Below are 20,549 nucleotides of genomic sequence, written 5' to 3' on the forward strand. Positions count from 1 at the left end.
CTTTTAGGTGTGTGTAAGTTCCCTTAGTCTGTGCTGCACTGCATTGAAACACACAGTCTAAAGCATAAAAGAAAGGCACAGAGTTTTTTCAAGGTAGTGTGTGTTGATGTCATTCTGTAGCTGTCATTTTAAAGGGACACGCTGCTAAATTTCAGCATTAAAATTAGTTGTTATTTGTATGGCCTTGCACAGTTCAGTTAGTGAAGCCCTCGTGAGTTTTATGACTCTATGAGGATGCTAAAACCAAAAAAAAAAAAAAATGCACAAAATAATTAGAACTTTTGGAGTCCCAAGACACTCAGCATTTCAGCCTGCCATGTGTCAGACAAAATGTTAAAGATGTTCAAGTGTTTGATGAGGGGGATCAAAAGAGAGTCGCAGATTTTGCCAAATGTTCATTAAATGAAAAGGCCCAGAGAAAGACAGAGACAGAATGTGAAGTTAAAAGAGTGAGTCAGAGTGAATGAGTGTGTGTGTGTGTGTGTGTGTGTGTGTGTGTGTGTGTGTGTGTGTGTGTGTGTGTGTGTGTGCAAAGATGTGGTGGCATGGAGCACTGACACCCAGTTACCAATGCAGACTTAGCCACAGGCTCCAAACAAAACATGCCTCACTGTGTTGCTCCGTTTCCCTCCTGAAAACACGATTCTGGTCATTCCTCCACAGAGCGTGGCTGGATGAAAAGGGACGGCCAGACAAGATGACAGCCAGTCCGCTCCCAAGAGATGCCCATGGGCTCTTCCAAATCTGCCTTTCCCTTGATCATCCTTCTCCCCATAGTCCCTAAATCTTCCTTCATGCCCCGTGTCTCGCTCTCTATGTTTATCTGCCTGCCTGTCTTCGCTCTCTCACACTGACTGTATAGTTTTATTCAGTAGACACCCACATCATTCAAGTGGTTTGGGGATTGCTGTCTGCCCGTCTGCCTGCCAGTAAGACAGACCTATGTTCACTGGTGGGTGGTGAGGCTTGGCAAGTAGGCAGAGGGAAGACGGCTGTCTCAAACGTTGTCTTCTAGACTATCTGATCGCCATCACCGGCAGAGACAGAACACTTCAGGTAATCACAGCAGACTTTCTCCTGTGCACTAACCACGATTGCACCAAACCTGAACTAATTCTGAGGGACATGGACCAGCAGGCATGAAAAACAATTTTGTTGCTCAGATATAATATGGCACTAATACTCGGGGCAGCAAATTGTGCATATTGCTATTGTCATTCCCATAATTACAGTTAAGTACATCCTCAAAGGTTTGATGGCTTTTATACAGTGGTTACAAACAGATGTGCACTATCTAAAAAGGTTTCTTCAAAGAGATAACCCACATGATAGTGTTAAAAAAAAAAAAAAAAAAAAAAAAAAAAACATGCTTTATGGGAAGCATAAGCATGATTGGAACATGGCTTTGACCAATCAAATTACTTGGGTGAAAGCACCCAGTATGAGGCTGAGTGAATCAGTCCATGTGGGGTGAAAACTGCACAGCTCAGACCTGGTACTTTTTTTTTTTTTTAAACTCTATATAAATATGCATAAAGCATGGAAGTTGTGTAACTAAATGCCATCACCTGATCATAATATGCTGTTATATCTTTTTGTTTTCCAAGCTGAAATTAAGGATGGATTGGTCTTTTTATATCTGCTGAGCTTCATAGCAGTGTTGGACTTGAATTACCAGTAGGATAAGACATGATGAAATGAATCTATTTGCAGAGGAGCGGGTTTAATGTTGCTTTTCTTCTCGAAGAGTATCTCTAAATTGCATGTCTCTTCACAAGCTGTTAAATTTGAGACTGTTGGGACTAACTATTGAACCAATTTTCATGGGGAAAGTCTGGCATTCAGTCTGAAAGAGCATTACTGTATGTCTTCCTGAATGGATAAATGTCCGTTCACCTCCTAACTTTTAAGGAGGGCAAGCCCACCTGACCTGCACGGCCCGTTGCCAGTATAGAGGGGGAGAGGAATGGAAATGTCAAGTCCAGGAGGCAGTGAGCCATGAAAACGCTAGAGAAATAAAACCCGTGCTGATGTTCGGAAACCAATGAAAGCAGCCTGTGACTTAAGCAGAGCTTTGACAGTTCAGTGCAAATGAGAGCAGTGCTCAGAAATTGGTCTACATTGAGGGCAGATTGATGGCCTCTCTTGTTGCACTGAAAATCAATGCTGGGAGATATGAGAGATAGTACTGTGTAGCCTCTGAGATAAATAGACATGACCATATCTATCTGTTTGCGGACATATTAATCAGGCCTTAAAGTACATCAAGTCAGAAAATGAATTCCAACCCAGCCTACATGAGATTAGTTAAATAGACAGGTCCACAAATCATGTGGGGGAGGCATTAAACATTCACTGTGCTCCTCAGGTTGCACAAATGGCGGTAAAGCAGGAAGGCCTCATTTCAAGCTGCACATTATAACAGGAAAACCATACCAAATAAACATGCATGGCTTGAAAAGTTTTTACTCCAGTTTGTCTCGCCCCCTAAAAATAATTTAGCACGCACTAATCCAGTGCTCTCCTTTTCAATTAGTGGGAAGGTCAGGATTGTCAGAGGGAAGCAAATGAAACACAGGCTTGGGTTTTAATGAGGATCTGCACTCCGGAGTCAGACTTTATAACCCCCCGTCTGATTAAACTTTCTTAATGTGATCAAATCAGCTGCATGAGTTTGGAAAAAAAAAGTTGCCCTAAAAATCTAGAGTCTGGAAGGTATAGGTATCAAGTGAATTGCGGTTTAAGTTTGATTTTGACCAATTTTGAGTCCGTTTTTAAGTCCTGTTACCATTTAGCCCTATTACAATCAACATCTGAAAATGGATCAGCTCCCGCTTCACGAGTTCTTTCAATTAGAGCCAAAAAAGGTGGCAGGAGTAGGCACAGAGGTGTAGGGAACAATATTTTGAAAAGTCTCGCTGCTTTTTGCCACTCAAAATTACCATTATCCACATGTCCCCACCCCCACCCCCACTTCATTTGTTCTAGCGTCGACACTGGTAGTGCTGAGAGACGATGATTCATTGTCATGTACATATTCTCCAGTGATGGATGGGATGTTTATATCAGTATCAAGAAGCCCGGCTGAGACTATTTCAGGCGAATATCACTGCAATCTCATTCTTAGCCCGCTGTGCTCACCCAAGAATAAAGAAATTCAGACTTCCTGGTTGCAATTTTGAAATAAGTGTGATGTTAATTCAAATACTCGCGAACATGGCTCTCACACTTGTGTAAATCATCAGTGGGATGGGAATGCTCAGTCAGCAAGCAGATTACAGGAAAAGTTCACTGAATTTGCTCAAGGACATTGGAAGGGCATTGCTAGGAATGAGTGTATAATCTTCTGATCACAGATCAATTTCTTTATACTGATACATATATATATATATATACATATATCATCTATTTAGGTTCATTACATTCCAGGAGTGATTTTGTAATGAGGTTTCATAATTTACTTTTTTGGTGTGCTCACTTTCTCACAACCTGCCTTGTCTACTTCAGTAATTGATTTCTTGCATGTATCTGAGCTGTGGGTTTTACCTTTCCGTGTGAAGAATAGCAAGAGCAGTGGGAGAATTTCCTGTCAGGAAAGACTGAGCTGTGACTCTATTGCATTCTGGGCTGAGGCTTGAGGAGAAATCTTATTCCCGCTTCTTCTGCACTCAATTTGTCTGATTGTTGAATGCTGGTGAAAAATGACTCATTATCACATACGTATTCTCTCTGGGAAAAAGTCCATGCCCTTGGATTGCAAGGGACTGTCACTAAATCTGAGGTTTGCAGCTGTTGTTTTATCCACAAAGATAACTGCTTTAACTGCTGCAGGGAAGAAAGATACACTGACAAACAACAAAAGTGACCCAGAAATGCAAGGTAGATCTCTATTATGTTAGCAGAGCTAAAGTGTTTTTAAAGTGAGTTGATTTTCCCTTTCAAGTCCCTGCTGTTCACATCCAGCTGGTGTAGGTACAGGGTAAATGGCAATACCACATAAAAAGGACTTTTAAAGTAGGTGAACTAAAGAATTGTAATGACATCTAGAGAGGTGAATCATAAAGCCAAAAAATGTTAAAGAAGTCTGACAGTCACCGACGGGCTACGCTCATTATACTTGTATAAATCCTAGTCTAAGACTTTGTTAGCCAGCCACTGGTTCAGGGCTGTGTATATTCAGGAATACAGAGGGAATATCTTATTAAACTATCAACTATGAGCAAGTCTGCATGTTTTGATATAAAAAATGATCAATTTAATTACCAAACTGTTGTTATCTGAATAACTGACCTTGTTTTGTAACCCAGGGAAGGCCAATAAAATAATTCTGCATTAAATTGCATAACTGCTCAAGAAATGGGAAGCTTAATATTAGCTGGGAAATTAGTTTATCGGGAAGAGGCGCTGCTATTTATGTGGACAATGTGTGTCTTGGGATGTCATTAGACCAGGCTGAGTAATTCAGTAAACAGGCTCCTGGCAAAGTCAGTGCGCTTCTTTCTACCAACCCCGACAAGCCAGCAGGAAGCCGAAACCCTGTTCAGTCAGCCTCTCAGGCAATTCTGTCCACCTGCCTTTGCATTGCGTCGGGATAAGCAGCAACATTATGACACCCGTTTGCAGGGGCATCGGAATCAAGAAAAACAAGGGGGGAAAGCACACAGGGAAATTCAGTTCGGCTTTAGCTAGAAGCATGTGATAAGTTTATGAAAATTAAAGTTTTATGTTAATCAGTCTGCCTGGCCCTGTGCCACGGCACAGAGGTTGCACTATATTGCATTCAAATTAGCTGCTTTGGAAAACTCAGCAACTATGCAACTATGCCTAACAAGCCCAAAAACTACATTCCATGAAATCTAGAGGGTGTAATGCATGTTTTATAAGGGGTTTCATTTCATCAGCTCACAGTCTACAGCTCATTTATTGCTGTAACAATGATTAATGGTCCATCTCTCGCTAAAAAAAAGTTGTTTTGTTACAGGTCAGTTTCATAAACCACAAAGCCAAAGAGTAATGTCCATTATTGGAGGGCAATCTTGTTGAAATAAGAGAGGTTATATTGAGTAAGGCACAAAACTCTTAAGATTCAACACAATGACAACAGTCTAAAGGACACAACCATCTCAAAATCTTTATTTAAACAATCAGAAACCACTGGATACAACAGAAGGTCTACTCAGTCTGAGTGTAACACCATTACGTTCACTGCAGGTGACTTTCAAGCAATTCCAGTCGTAGAGCACAGTGACATCTTGTGGACAATCAGAAAAACTTCAACAGAAACCTACAGCTCCTTGTATTGCACAGTTAGTAAATGAAATGAATGAAATAGTATATAGCATGATTATTCTTTAGTTTTCTCACTTTATTCTCAAACAAATTTCATATGGACTGGTCATTTCCTCCTTAAAAAGAGGGCAGTTGTGCTAACAAAGCCGAGGTATTCGATTGTTTGCGAGGTGTAATCCTACCACTAAAAACACCAAATAATGAATCAGTCATCAAAGGCACAGAAAGAAATGCTTCTTCAAGTGCATCATCGTCATTGCCAAGGTATAAGATGAGGTCAGAGAGAAACTGCACTCAAATAAGGAGAAAACTATCCTTAACCATTTCCATAGTGGTCATTTCACCTTCCACTGACAGGTCAAATTCTGATTAGCAAAGGCACAGATGGAGCCGTACAGGTTCAAAATTCGTCTTTTTTCCTTCTCAGTGCGGCCATTGTAGGGGACCTGCTGGCCAGATGCTACCTTGAGATGGTGGAGCTGGCTTGTGATTGGCTAGAGGAAGTGGTGACAGCGCTGAGTTGGGAAAAGCCACTATGACTAGACTCCAGACTAGTCATGGAACCCCTAGAAATACAGAGACAAAGACAAAGAAAGAAAAATTAACATTAAAATAAATGCTCATGAATTACCATAAAGACTCTTCAATTTTTGTAAATACTTTATCACCTAAGCCTAGAGAATCTAAAAAGGCACATATCTGAAAAACGTTGATTTGAAACAAAAGAAAACATCATTTCAAGAAAATCAAAAGACTAACTATCACTAAACTCACACTATAGTAGCACAGTAAGCACAGTAAGCCCTTTATGCAACATAAGCACAACATAAGCTGGAATAGGGCTGGGCAGAAATGGACAAAATCTAATATCTCGCCTCAATATCAATATTGTGATAATACTAATAAAACAGGTAGAAGCAAATAATAGAATAGTTTTAACAGTCCAAAGAGTTCAGATAATTGCATTTCTTTACTATAATGCAGCCTGTAAAACCAGGAAAAGACAACACTTAGGCCATATTACAATATTAAAATATCTACAATTCCAGACAATATCTAGTCTTCTTTCACCATATCAATATTGTATCGACATATTGCCTCGTCCTAGTTCAGGATCAGAGAAACATCTCAGTGTAGCGGGTAAACTGACCTGAAGTCATGGGATCCCAGAACTTCCGTATAGTACATGACCTTACACTTGTGGGAGGAGACCTGCAGAGATGCCAACACATCGTCCACACGGGGCAGGCTAGAGGCCGAGCAGGCTGGGGAGCTGTGGAAGCGCCACTGGAGGATGTAGAAGCCGGGCCAGCGCGTTACATGGGAGCCCTGACAAACAGACGAGAGCAGAAAGGTCACTATGAGGGGCTAATATCAGGGAGAGGGACAAACACTCTGAAACACAAGCAAATTGAAAATGGAAAAAAAAAAAAAAAAAAAAAAAAACAGTGAAAAGAGATGTGGCAGTGATTTTTTTTTTTTTTTTTTAATCTATTCCCTCTTCTCCAGCCTCTGACCTGGACACTCTCTCCCTCCCTGCAGTGGAGGGCTGACTCCACCATGCTGTAGTCCTGGCCCAGCACCCAGTTTCTATCTATCAGCTGGACATTAATGGCCCCTGGGGATGGGATACCATGGGCCCCGAGTGCGTCTTTCTTTTGGGGCTGTGGTGCCCTCTTGGAGTGGTAGATGTTGAAGATCACATCTCCTTTACACACATCAAAGTCCCAGGTGATGACTGAGGAGGCTTCTGTGATCTCGATCAGCAGCTGCAGGAGGATGCAAGCAGATTGGAAACACAGAGAGGCAAACAGCTGGCCATTAATCATGTCATTTCTCCTTTGTTGCAGGTATGCAGTATAGTTTTACACCCGCAGGTGGCACTGTTATCCACAGTTTAATGTAATCCTGGAACTAATCCAAATCTCCCCCTTGGTCTTATCTTTAGGCACTTTAGCACACATAAAGAAGTATTATCTAATTGCCTAACTCGTTCAAATTCAGATTTTGGTGGCAAGTTGTAAAAGCTGGGTTTGTACCTCATATGGGGCTCCTTTGAACACACTGGCACTTTTATATATTGAGTCGGTCCACAGGCGGTTCTCCTCACTCTCCAGCTCCTCCGCTGTTCTGTACAGAGACTTGGGGACCATACCGCCCTCAGGGATGTCCCACTGAGGAGTGAGCCCATCAGCAAAATTTAGTGCAAGGGATAATCCAGAACAAACGATTTTTAATATCTGAATCAGGGCCAAATGGTGTAGAACAGTAAAAGAGGCACATGGCCACAGGTCTATAATATGTAAATATGCCTATGCTGAGTCTAAACTTCATGTTTACAATAAATTATGTCCAATTAAGTCCATATCTCACCATGCAGTCCCCTCCCAAGAAGTCAGGGATGATTTCTCTGTCGATGTAGTCCACCAAGCCTCCGGGTCCTTGGTAATCATTACTGGCATAAATAAGAAATTTCTTACGGGTGTTCTCATCAATGAAGGGACTGACCTGGAAACAAAGAAAAAAAGAAGAAAAACAAAAAAAGTCAGCAAGGATCATTAAGCCATGGCAGCAGATCCATTCATAACAAATTTTATAAACAGACACAAACATTATTAATTCTTGCTTCAGAAGGGGAGAGAAAGCTTCATTAATCAAACAAAAGTGACAAATGTGTAAAATACCGTAATTGATATTAAAGTTTAAAGCATTTTGACTGCATATTAGACAATACAAATTGTGTAGCTGTTAAATTGTTAAACCCAGTATATAAATGCTTCATATTTTGAGCAAGCTCTTACAGCACATTTTAACTGGTCTGAAGATACTTAAGTAATGATGGGTGGGTCAAATTGTGTGTCATTTAAGTGTAAGTTATGAGCTACAATCATAACAATATGATTTGGTGACATAAGCATCTGCTCATTTAATTACTGTATATATATTAATTGTGTTTTCTATTTCATGCTGTTTACATATGATATTTTTCATTTCGTTGTTTTATGTTTTTTTTTTTTTTTTGGTTTTTTGTTTTTTTTATTAACCAGGAGGGCCTCACTAACATTAAAAATCTCTTACAGAAGTGCCCTGACCAAGAAGGCAGCAAAACAAATAACACACTTTTATACTTGATTTGAGTGCTTATATTACTTCTTATATTTATTTCTGTGATGAATCCTGTTACTTCGGCCGCTGGCTGCGACAATCTAATTTCCCCACAGGGATCTTTACAGTTTCATCTCATCTCTTGGTCTGAAAGTATTTGCATATTGCATGGGTGTCATCATTTAAACATGTTTTCTTTCTCTTCCTCACCACTTCTTTGCATTGCTCATGCTGTATGCATATTGGGGCTGGCCTGCACCTAAACTACTTAAAATTCCCATCATGATGCAACTGTGAAACTAACTGCTATATCAGCAAAATCCAATTTTTTTTTTTTTTTTTTTTTGCTTTCAGTCCTGCAACTTGATACATCAACATCAAGTGTAGTTAGTATAACTGCATCTATTTGTCCTCACCAGTGTCCAGAGGACTGGAAAGACTCTTGGCGCCCTCAGTATGAGCAGGCGTCCCAGAGTCTCGGGGTAATTGGCCTCCACAACCTCGATGATCCTCAGCAGAGCCTTAACCGCTGGTCTCCACAAGTGACGCATGTTCAGACCCTCCAGGTCCACCAGGCAAGTCCAACAGCTAGCAGACAACACAGACATTACTATGCTTACCATGTAAGCATGTATCAACCTGTGGCTCTGACAGAATAGATGAATATAGATGAAAATAAATGAATATATAGATGAATGTAGATGAACTAGTGCTGGTCCTGTGGGCACCTGATGGGTCGACCAAAGACTCTGGTGTTTTCCTCACAACGCCGTAGTCCCTCCTCATTGATGGACAGGACCTGAGTCACAGTCATGTAGTTATAGGGTTAATACAACTGAATTTGCTGTGGAAGAAAAAGGTTGCATGCATGTGCTTATATGTACCTGCATGTATTCATGGTGTAAATCTTGTATATGTGTTCAAATCACCTGTCGAAGAAGCACCTCCTCTCCCAAGGCTCGAACCAAGCCCTTAGTGTCCATTTGTCCCAGTCGTAAAATATACAGAGGACGTCCATCTAAACAAATTCAACATAGACATGAACACACACACACACACACACACACACACACACACAGAATTATATAATTAAGAAAATGCAATGGATTGAATGCATGTGATTCTATCCACAGTAGTTACTGTCACTCAATGACCTGTGTTACTTAAAGGTTGGTATTGATTAACATATATTGACTTAGTGTGGGAACTTTCAAAGGGCATTTGCTGTGCTTTATTTCTAAACTTCATTGGTGTCTCAGCTGTACTATTAAAAGCAATGACTCATTTTCAAACAATGAGAGACACGACAGATGGTACTCAGACTTCACAGTCAATCATTAACAGGTATCACTTTAACCTAAAATATCTCCTTACTCAGAGTGATGTGAGCGTGAACTTTCACTGCAGAGAGACCATAACACACTATCACTGACTACAGAACAGCCTCAGTGCACAGGCAAATTTCAACCTGTTATTCACAGAGAGCGCTTCTGTGCTGCAGTGTGACCTGAACAACCTCAAAGTGACAAAAAAAAAAAAAGAAGAAGAAAAAACTTCCTGGATGCTGGTTCCTGTACTGAGCGAATGATCCTGCTGAAATGAAAAAGGCAGAGGAATAAAAAGGCAGGCAGATAAAATCACTCAGACAGTACCTCTGTCATGGTGGTGCCAGCCTCCCGTGTAATAGTCCTGCAACACTTGTGGCCGCTCCCACGAGTCTAGAAGGAAGTCCACCTGATGCTGCTTCCTCCAAGTGAGCGACTGGCACAAGAACTCTCTGGCCTTGTCGATGTTGAAATCCCTGGCCCTGAGGAAACGCAGCACGTGCTGGTCCTTTGGAATCTATTACATAACAGGTAGGGAGAAAATTAAGTAGGTCCATCCATTGCAGCATTTAATTAGGTGCATAGTCTTTGGGAAAGAGGTAGTAGTTAGTAGAAAGTATCAGACTTGTAAAGACTCCGGACTCGACCTGGACTCGAGCACTGGTGCCACAGACTTGTGCATTAACTGCCTATGGACTCAGAAGCCATATGGTTGAGGGCTTGAACTTTTCTTTTCTTTTCTTGTTTCTTCATACAGAGGTGAACAGACTTTACTTCCTAACTGAGGTAGCGTGAATTATGTTCATGCCTCTTGTGGATTTATACTGCATGCTGCATTACAAGCATGACTGTGTGTTCAGACTGAATGCAAAGTGAGTTTTTCATTCGGTGCAATTAAATACAAAGTCAGTGCAAAAACACAAATAGATGCAAATTTATGCGTGAGGGGAAATTTTTCACATTGAGTGTCCACGAGACAAATTTACTTCACTTTTGGTCTGGACACACAGTAAGTGAGATCAGCTTCCTCCCACCACCTCACAATTATTATTGTTTTGTTATTGAAGACACAACATTTCCTCTGTCTGTCAAATTTGCACTATTTGTGGCTATCAATACATTTTGAAGCACAGTGAATTAATACATGACATAGTTTATGTCATTTTTGTTTAATTTATACCTTTTTAAATGCATGTCAGCTATTTCACTGTAGCAGAGCAACTCGAAGCCCCGTTTGAGAATCAATGCTGAGGAAGACACGTGACTTAGGCTCAGGCACAGATAATGCAGACTGGACTCGGACAGGACTTGGACTCAGATTTGGAAGCAGGCAGGGTAGTGCGGACTCAACTTGAACTCGACATTGGTGACTGAGACTCTGACTGTACCTTGACTCAACTCAGACTCGAGGTCTTGCAACTCAACTACAACACTGAAAAGTATTTAATAATCCTTGCGCATTTAATCTGCTGAGTTTGTATGAACCCAACATGTTAGTGCATGTCCTACAAATGCATAATGCACTTACATGTATTGTATATATATTGTATATTTATTGTTGCTTCTCAAAAGCAATGCAGTCTGTTTACTTACAGTGTGCACTGAATTGATGCTTCTTTGGTTTCTATTTGCAATATTTGTAAATTTTTGCAACTCTTATCAATAAAACAAATTTGAGCTGTTAAACTGAATTGAACATATAGATAGATAGATAGATAGATAGATAGATAGATAGATAGATAGATAGATAGATAGATAGATAGATGACCTTTCCCTTGTGGGTTTCCTGTAGCCACTGGCGCAGTCGAATAAGACAGCTCTCCTGCAAGGGGGTTAAGTCACCAAGGTAACGTCTGATGTAGTCTGCATCCAACTTGTCTGCAAGGCAAGCATTTAGATATTAAGTTAGTAAATACTGCATGCATCAAACTGATATATATTTTGACAGTTAAGAGGCGCAAAATGTTTATATAATTGCAAAACATAAAAAGGGGGAGAATTACCAAAAGGACTATAGAGGCTGGCAGCTTCTACCAGCCTCTACGGTGGATCTTGTATTTTATGCCACAGAACAGTTTTTCAGAGAATCTGCTGTGTAGCCTTATGGTACAAAGAGTAATTACTTTATGACACAAAATAGGAGGAGGCAGTGCTAAACCTTAATAGAACAGGAAAGGATAATGGAAAAATCACTTCAAGCATAATTATCATCTTTAGTAAAGAGAATGAAAACAAAAATTAATGTAATTGTACATGTCATTATATCATGGTATCACAATTAAAATGACAATTGTTAAAATACTCGCTAATGTTTTTTAGATGACATAGGATTGTCTTGATTCAATGTAGAGTGCTGTCCAAAATTCGGTTCAAATGCAAAACATTCCCCTCAGTGTGGCAGATCATTGCGTAACCAGAATGTACTGTGCACCAGTCAACAGAATGGGACTGTATACATGGCACGCATCATTTGACTGTGCTTTTGTGTGATGTGCTGGCTGCCATTGTGTGTGGTTTATTGTGACTAGCCAGTGCACTGACCATCGGGAGAGCCAGCCAGCAGCTCTGTGGGGCTGGCAGGGTCCTTGCTGGGCAGTCCATCCTTGGCACTGTGCACTGGGATGGCTCTGGCAGCAGAGGTGGGTGGCAGTTGGAGCCTGGCAGTGGGAGGGACGACAGGGGGGGTCCAACGGGGTATGTAAGTTATTCCTTCCTGCTCGAGCTCCCTGAGGTAGTACTCGATAATCTCTTTGCCCTATGAGAGGAGAAGGCCGTTAGACCATGCGTTAATGTGACCATTGTGTTTGGACAACACTCTGGACAAATATAGCAGATTTATTTGCAGACACAAGCAAACACAGAGAAAATCACGTGCATGGCCTCAGATCTGCAGGATGCATGACTGGGTCAGCAGATGTGGAGATCACACACAGACATACACACACACACACAAACTCATACACACCTGAAACAAGTAACAGTATGAGATCATCATGGATGGTGCATCTCAAATTCTTACTCCATGCCATCCCCACACATCAAAAAATACAATTACTGTGGGCATTATGTGTGTAAACAAAGGCAGTATTGGGAACATTGTATTTTTGCAAATACCTGCAGTAAGGAATATAAGAAAACATAAGATGCAGCTCAAAGACGTCTTAAAGATGCAAACCTTTTTAATGCTGCTGGCGTACTGCTTCATAGCTATCTTCTCTGCTGTGCTCTCAAAGCCAAAAAAGGATTTAATATCCAGACTAGCTGTCTGTTCGAAGCACGTCCAGTCCTCATTCTCGGGATGAACCTATGGAGGAGGACAAAAAATGTCATAACTCAGGCAGTATGCTTAGCTCAGTTTCAGCTTGTATGTTATTGCTATTCCATTATACACAACTTTACAAATTTTTCACAGCATAATGCAAATGAGAATAAACACAGAAGCAGCAAGCAGGGAGTAAAACAGGGCATCAGGGACAACAGAGTAAAACAGTTAAATGATGAGTCAAGTATCATGCACTTAAGTCACCATAATTGGGGATTCAAGTACTACAATGTTACCATCAGTTGTTAAGAGAGCTATGCAAATTACCTCAAGTATTTTAGCATCATTTGTATATCAATCATCAGAGATTACACATGGGAGAGCAGGATGTGGGTTTTAAAGTGACTGGTACACAGGGTTCAAGGACCGTCTCAAGTATTAACCAAGTTGCCTAATTCAAGTGACAGCACATAATTAAGTTTAAAGTGGCTTGTGCATCAGATAAAACGGTGTTGCTGGTGAGGGCAAGACACTTTTTTTTTTTTCCAAAGAGGGCAACAGATTTTTTTTTTACTTTTGGGTGGTCAGTTTGGCTTATTGGTTAGGGTTATGGTTAGGCATATGTTGGTTATTGCTAACATTAGGGAAAAAAATTTGCTGAGGGTAATGCTCAGTAAAGATAATGGAAAAATAAATGAATGAGTTAGATACCTTTTAAAGATAAACCCTCTTTTTAAATATTCCAATAAGCATAACAGGTAAACATCAAGGTAAGTGCTACACACTTGGTCTAGTGCAGAGGCCACTTTTTGGTAGGAACAGTTTCCTTTAGGGCATTTTCCCAACAGACAACTGTAGCCAGTTAGTATAAAGTAGAACCTGACTAATTTTGACAAAAATAGACACATGGGATTAGAATGATCATGTTGAAATTAAGACTCCAATAATTCAAATTTAAAACTATTTAATGACTTCTAAGGCCTAATATTTATAAAAATGGAATTTCAGACATTTTAAGACTTTTTAAGGACCTGCAGACATCCTGATAAAAAAAAAAAAAAAAGCAACAAAGTGCCTCGTGCTTTTTAGTAGGTCAGGGCAGAGTACAATGTGTGTGAACTGCTGGAGTGAGTGCAACTACATTGGCTTTAAAAACTCCACCTGATAGCACCTAAGTGTTGTAATAGCACAGAGCTATTAGAACTGCAAGAGCTGCTAAACAAAATATTCAGTTCTCATTTGCATGAGAAACACTGCACACCTATAAGCAAATAGAAAGCTGGGCTCTTACTGAGCTGCTCTGCCCGAGCACATAATAGTGTAGTTAAATGTGAAGGCTCACTGAGTAGTTGCAGAGCTCATGGACAATGACTCTGTTGGAGAAGGTCTCGTTGTGGACCTCAATGCGCAGCGTCCTCTCTCTGCGATTCAGAGTGTTCTTTTGGATGAAGTAGAGGTAATCCACACCGGCTATCTACACACAGAAACAACATGGCATTTTCAACCAGACTGTTGCGTGATGAGAAATGTTCATTTCCAGCACAGGGTGAGAGAGAAGAGACACTGAACACAGTGTGCTTGCAGCGCAGTAAAATATCAGCAAAGGGCAGACAAATAATTGTACCAGACAACCACAAAGCAGGAGTTAAACAGTCATAAAAACACGGAAAATAAAACATATCTGGCTATAGCTCCTCTTATTGCTTTCATGCCTGTGTTAAAGGCTTTGACTATGGCAGAGGATATAAAACTTCCATCTCGTGCTTGGCCATCACGAGTGGGTCAGGCCACATATTGCACCATGTAGCAATGATGTGCTGGCTTACAACTTGCTTGGTAAAAGGTCAGTGGACAGATACCCTTTTGAGCAGTCGGGGAGCATCAACATCGACCACACAGCGTCTCTCAGTAACAAGGGTGGATCCATCCTCACTGTGGCTCTCACTGATGATCTCACTGTCCACAAACACTGGGATGAGCGGGCACTTGGGGAACCTCTTCACATAGGCCTGATAGGATGATACAGCGACAGGAGGAGGGAGAGGGAGAGACAGAGAGAGAGAGCAAAGCAGATGAAGGCAATTTAACTGCCATCATTTATGTTGGAGGATTTACAGCATTTGGTTACAGAGTCAGGTTAGGTCCTGTTCAATGGTTATTGACTTTTAGAGGATTATATGAAATACATATTAAAAGTTAATGTCTGGGGTTATGAGCAAAGCAACAGCCTGCAGCTTTAGTGCCTTTTACAGCCTGCAGTCGCTTTGAGTTTTATGAGCCATAGCATATGACCATCAGCCCAAGCCAAATGAACTCAACCTCACCTGTCAATATCAATGCTTAGCCTGTTTGAGCTGCCTATAGGCCAGACCTGGGTCTATACACCTGCATATGAGTTTCAGCACAGTCACGGCAGGAGCCCATTAGTGCCTGTGTGTCTGTTAGCTGTGCTGCTTCTGCACACCCCTGTCAGGTCACAAAGGGCACTGAAGTGAACTAAGCCATGTGACCATCAGGATGTGGACAGCTGTCTGTTTTATGTTGCAGAACAATCCAGCACTCATATATTTCAGCAATATTAAAATCAATGTCAGTATCAATTCATTTGTAGAAGCACATTTATTTAAAGGGCTAGAAATCTAATGCTCATGTTCCCAGGACATTTTCGTCTGAAATGAGATAAACACTGAGGAAATGAATGAGTAAATTTACACAATAAATCAGCTGATTTGCTTGCTGGTGTTTGAAAACGAAATTAAAGCTGGGCAACTGACCAAAGGCATTCAAATTCATAACATAACAAGTGAAGGAGAGCGGGATTTTCTCCAAGTCCCTCTAGGTTTCACGTCCAAATTCACAAGTATGTGCTGTCTGATCTTTGAGCAAGACAAACACACGCGAGCACTCAAAGAGCATGCCATCAAGTCAAGGCAAATTTATTTCTAGAGCAACTGCAAGTGATTTAGTCAATGAGATGCTACAATACAGACATCATTCACTACAAAACCCATGGAAAAGGGTTCTTTGATTAATAACTGGCATGAACTGGTCCTGTGTAACCAGAAGATATGCATTTCCCTGACTGCACACAGACTGAAACCATCCTCCTAAAATACCAATCAAAGCTACACATAAAGTAAGCATGAAAAACAAGCAGGCTACAGTAAGTTGGCTAGCTGGGGCCATTGTCCATTTGCTAAATCGTCTATGGCTCCCTTCAGAAGACTAAATGAAAACAGGGTCTGACATTCAAGCATCCGTATGCAAAAGTAATGAGTAAGTCCAAGTATCCAAGTAAGAAAGTCTAATCGGGCGAAAACAACATTTCCACCATGTTTTATTATCAGACTTCACATTAGCAAGCCAATAATGTTCTAATGACCGTGGATGAGGAGCATGAATAATGTAAATGTAGCTTTAATTCCAAAGTTGATGCTAGTTAAGCAGAATTTTAAAGTGAGTCTAGCAAAACAAATCTAGCGCGCTGCTATTACATAAACAGCCAGGAAAGTCATTAGGATGTGTCATCATGGAGATAACGCTGCCGTCACTGATAAAGCATTCACCAATATCAAGGGCAGACGCAGGAGGATTTGGGGTCAGGATTGTTAGCCGGAGTAATAACTGTCAGTGGCAGGGGACCGATGAGAGAGCCCAGTCGATGAATGGGACAGGTGAAAGTGGCAGACTATTCACTGGATTTTCCCCATTATGCCAGTGAAACTGAAATGTGTTCATAGGAGCTGTTGTTTGCCATTCGCAACAGGCTGCTTTTGAGACGGTTTTCAATAACGTCTAATGACACCACAGCACTTTTATACTGGTCATTTACAATGACAGCTGTGCAATGGAAAGGTGTCAGAGGAGGCTTGTCTGGATGTCAGCTTGAGCTCTGTGGTGACAGCCTCACAGCTGCGTTTAGAGATGCAGGCAAAGAGTCACGGCAGCATTAAGGTCTGTAACCTGCTTTGAGGATGTTGCATAACCCTGTGGCTTAATCGATAACTACCACTAACGAGAAACAGCAACCAGAACAAATAGTCAAACTGGGTACGTACATATCTAATACTGATTGTTGAGGAAAAACAAAGTAACCAAAAAAAAACAAAAACACATGATGAAATAACATTAATCCTGGTTCTGTAATGATGTCAAATCACAGAATCACCAAGTATTCTGTGAGGCTCTACATTAATGCAATGCCAAAATCTGAAACAGGATATGAAAACATGACTGTATAATCAAGGGTTTCCATCTGGCACTGAAGTAGCAAGCCAGTCAAAGCCATTTTAATGAATGTAAAATTCCATTCTCAGATAATCTAACTAGTATTTACTGTGTCACCACTGTGTGATGGAGTTGTTTTGCGATGAAGTGTTGTGACTTAGTTTGTTCTCGTTACTTCATACAGTATTGCACCCACTTTCCCTTGTCTACTTCTTCAGTTAGTGATTTCCTTTACTTGTCAGAGTCACTTGCAAAAGCCAAAGTGAACAGGAATGAGTTGGTTTCTTTCAGCTGTAAGTTAAATGTGTAGGTGGAGAGAGCGATACCGACAGTGAAACAAGAATTACTCTTGTTAAGAAAGTATAAGAGTCACGGCTGCATGCAACCTATCTTTTGGCTACATGAAATTACAGTCTGTTAAGGCTACTGTTTGTACAGTAATCGATTTCTACTGGACTGATTGTTGAAAAGCAGTGAAAACTTGCTCATTCAACTAGTGTCCAGGCCAAGCAGAGAGGCAAATTACCTTAAATCATCATCAGTGTCTGGCTTGAAATACTCTGGGGAGGAAATGACAGCTCTCCTACTGTTGAGGCATATGCGATATTGTGAGCGTGGGGAAGGTGCTTAACAGATGTACAGTTTGATAAGCAGCTTTCTCACAGTATGTAGTTCTGTAGATAATTGTAAATAACTACTACACTAGGCCATGCTATATTGTGTTTGTCCTGTGCTATCAATCACTAGACAAAAAGCAACACATTTATAACACATCAAGAACAAGACACTTGTCTGTGGTGGCAGACAAGAAAAAAGGCAAGGTCGAATACCAAAAAAACAAAAACAAAAACAAAAAAAAAAAAACAATATTAGGAGGTCCAACTAAGTGTATACAGTGCAACAGGTGAACCCTGGGGTGCTGTACCGCTCAACGTTTTACATTTTACACCATTAGCTGATGCTCTCATCCGGAACGCTGAGTGCAAAGCAGAATGAGCTTAAGGAGTGCAAGGGTCAGAGCCCCAGCAGCCGAACAATAGTTTTAACTAAATACCCCTTTGTCCAGCGAGCACTTGTGTAAGATCTCCCCACAAATGTGGCATTAGAAGACCTCCTGCCAAGTAATGACACCGTCCAACTGCCTCTCAGTGGCTAAGTCTAATTACATTTTATTGTTTCTAATGTAATACCCTGATTATATAACCAGAATGAAAAGCAGCAGGGCTCTGGGATCTCAGGGAATCACTTACCTAATGTGAAGCGAATAACGAGCTGATTATAATTGCTGATGCAAGGACCACCAACATCACTATTTTCTACTGTTCTATTCCATTTCATATGATTGCTCTGTAAACAGTTTGGTGCTTTATTCAAACTGCATACACAGCAGGTAAAAATGTTGGATAACTCAAGCAGGGCCCTGACACCAAATGAATGGCATGAGACAGACAGCGAGAGAGAGAGAGAGAGAGAGAGAGAGAGAGAGAGAGAGAGAGAGAGAGAGAGAGAGAGAGAGAGAGAGAAGTGCTTTGGCTCTATAAACCCATTGTGTCTGCAGCACAACGGAAGCTGTTGTGAACTCAACCCACGACCAAAACAACAACAACAAGAACACAAAAAACACAACTCACCGCCATTATGAGCTCGAATGGGTGCTTGTAGACCCGGACGGGGGACTGGTACTCCTGCACCATGGTTTAAAATCAGCTCATTCACCAGAAAGCCTGTGTGTGTGTATGCAAACCACAGGGAGATCACACCGGCAGTACAGCACCATGGCAACAATCAGCATTACTGTGTAAAAAAAAAAAAAAAAAACGCCGTGTGCCTCCCAAAAAACAAGTTCACATGACATGAGCAAAGGGCAAAGTGAAGTCACCAGCTCCAAACACATGCTACTCATATAACAGTGTCAAATAAGTTATGAGGAATCATAAAACTGTAACAAGGAAAAAGCAGAAACGTTTTAGGAGAATGGCCAGATATTGACAGCCATTCATCATCGACCTAGAGCTCACTCTTGTATCATAACTTGAAGTTGAAGTTTCCATTGTATCCTAAATATAATACAACATGTAATTATGTGATATAATATGCAATTATTAAATGGCACTCGAGTGAAACAATAAGAAACGACAACCACGGTTTCATGTAATATCTTGATTGGGGCCTTTACGGCGAAAATGGCCAACTTGACTCACCAGAGTAGTTTTGAATGCCGCAAAAGATTTATGTGCTCCGCATCAGTCTTGGGGGCCCCGCTACCTGTGCATCACTCATAGTCGTGCTGTAACTTGAATAAAGAAAATAGTTTTCTGTGTTGTTTAAAAAAGGGAGAGAAAGAGAGAGGCAGCTCCAGTTGTGTCTTCCAGGCTGTGTCGCCCAGCGGAGAGACTGTTAACTCCGCCCCTCTATCACTCATGTCAAATCTGCCCTAAAGACCCGACAGGAAGCCAATTCAACACGCTGTCAAACTAAGTACTTCACCCATGGAAATACACTGTAACATCCAGCGTAACGTCACATTATTAACCCTAACCCTAACTAATGCCGTTAACTTAAATCATCATTCAGGGTAAATTAGAATGAGTTGTATCCCAGACACGGCAGGGCAGGAGATAGTAGGCGCTGTTGGACCAAACTGGACAGGTTTAAAACCGGATGAAACGACATGCGTTCAGCTGCATGGCCTTAAGAGGCTTATTTGTATTCATTACTATATGAATTACAAGGCTTCATAAAGACTTAATGGCTTTGGCAGTTACACACCTCATAACATTTGGCGCAGTGACGCTGGAGTCTAGTTTACAGTGTGGGCCATGCAGACTGCAGAGCATTGTGTAGGAACCGGTGTTGCTGTAGTGGAGTAGCTTTTTGTGTACTTTTTCAGTATTTTTCAAAGTCAGTAATTCTTCTTTTACTTGACAACATTTTTGTTTGAGTATTGTACTTCACTACATTTTAAATCATATCCACTATGGCGTACAAATGATCACTGACGGATTGTGGAGCCTTTCACAGTAAACACTCAGTCAGCAAAGATGAGAAGAGGAACCTGCTTCCACTCTGTTGGTTCTACTTTACCTCGTTTCCAAATTTCTAATGAAAGGTGCATGATGAAAAATTGCAGATGGTCTATGGAAAGGAGGGCCATTAAGACACAACCGGCAAAAATGTGGAAAAAACATGTAAAAAGGGGAATAATATCATCATCAAGTTTGTGCTATATGCACCTTTAACAGAATCTAATTTGAACCATGTCCTCTCATCCTTTCATTACTGCATGGAAGAGATCACACCTAACACAGTTACCGTTTAGTAAAAAAGCAACTCAGTCACTT

The 20,549-nt window shown here is 40.9% G+C and overlaps 1 protein-coding gene across 1 annotated transcript; it reads right to left on the reverse strand.

The window, feature by feature from the left end:
• Positions 1–5,106: 5,106 nt before the first annotated feature.
• Positions 5,107–19,622, reverse strand: sec14l1 (SEC14-like lipid binding 1). Its single transcript, XM_030058758.1, has 16 exons — positions 19,410–19,622; positions 18,840–18,932; positions 14,841–14,990; positions 14,324–14,455; positions 12,895–13,023; positions 12,261–12,474; positions 11,488–11,597; positions 10,047–10,236; positions 9,324–9,412; positions 9,123–9,193; positions 8,811–8,982; positions 7,663–7,797; positions 7,329–7,463; positions 6,807–7,058; positions 6,440–6,618; positions 5,107–5,855 (listed from the first exon to the last, which is right to left on the reverse strand). Exons 2-16 carry the CDS (start codon positions 18,900–18,902, stop codon positions 5,750–5,752), a joined length of 2,127 nt encoding a protein of 708 aa, XP_029914618.1. The 5' UTR covers positions 18,903–18,932; positions 19,410–19,622; the 3' UTR covers positions 5,107–5,749.
• Positions 19,623–20,549: the final 927 nt, after the last annotated feature.

Source organism: Myripristis murdjan, chromosome 8, assembly GCF_902150065.1.
Source record: "Myripristis murdjan chromosome 8, fMyrMur1.1, whole genome shotgun sequence".
NCBI classification, from domain to species: Eukaryota; Metazoa; Chordata; class Actinopteri; order Holocentriformes; family Holocentridae; genus Myripristis; species Myripristis murdjan.

What these genes read in the sequence shown, in the direction of transcription:
- sec14l1 (XM_030058758.1), bottom strand. Translation starts at nt 18,902, where the DNA reads ATGGTGCAGGAGTACCAGTCCCCCGTCCGGGTCTACAAGCACCCATTC. An exon ending in ATGAGCTCTGCAACTACTCA is followed by an intron (nt 13,024 to 14,323) that starts GTGAGCCTTCAC and finishes CCTCCTCCATAG; the next exon opens with GTTCATCCCGAGAATGAGGA. An exon ending in CTGGGATCCCATGACTTCAG is followed by an intron (nt 5,856 to 6,439) that starts GTCAGTTTACCC and finishes CTGTATTTCTAG; the next exon opens with GGGTTCCATGACTAGTCTGG.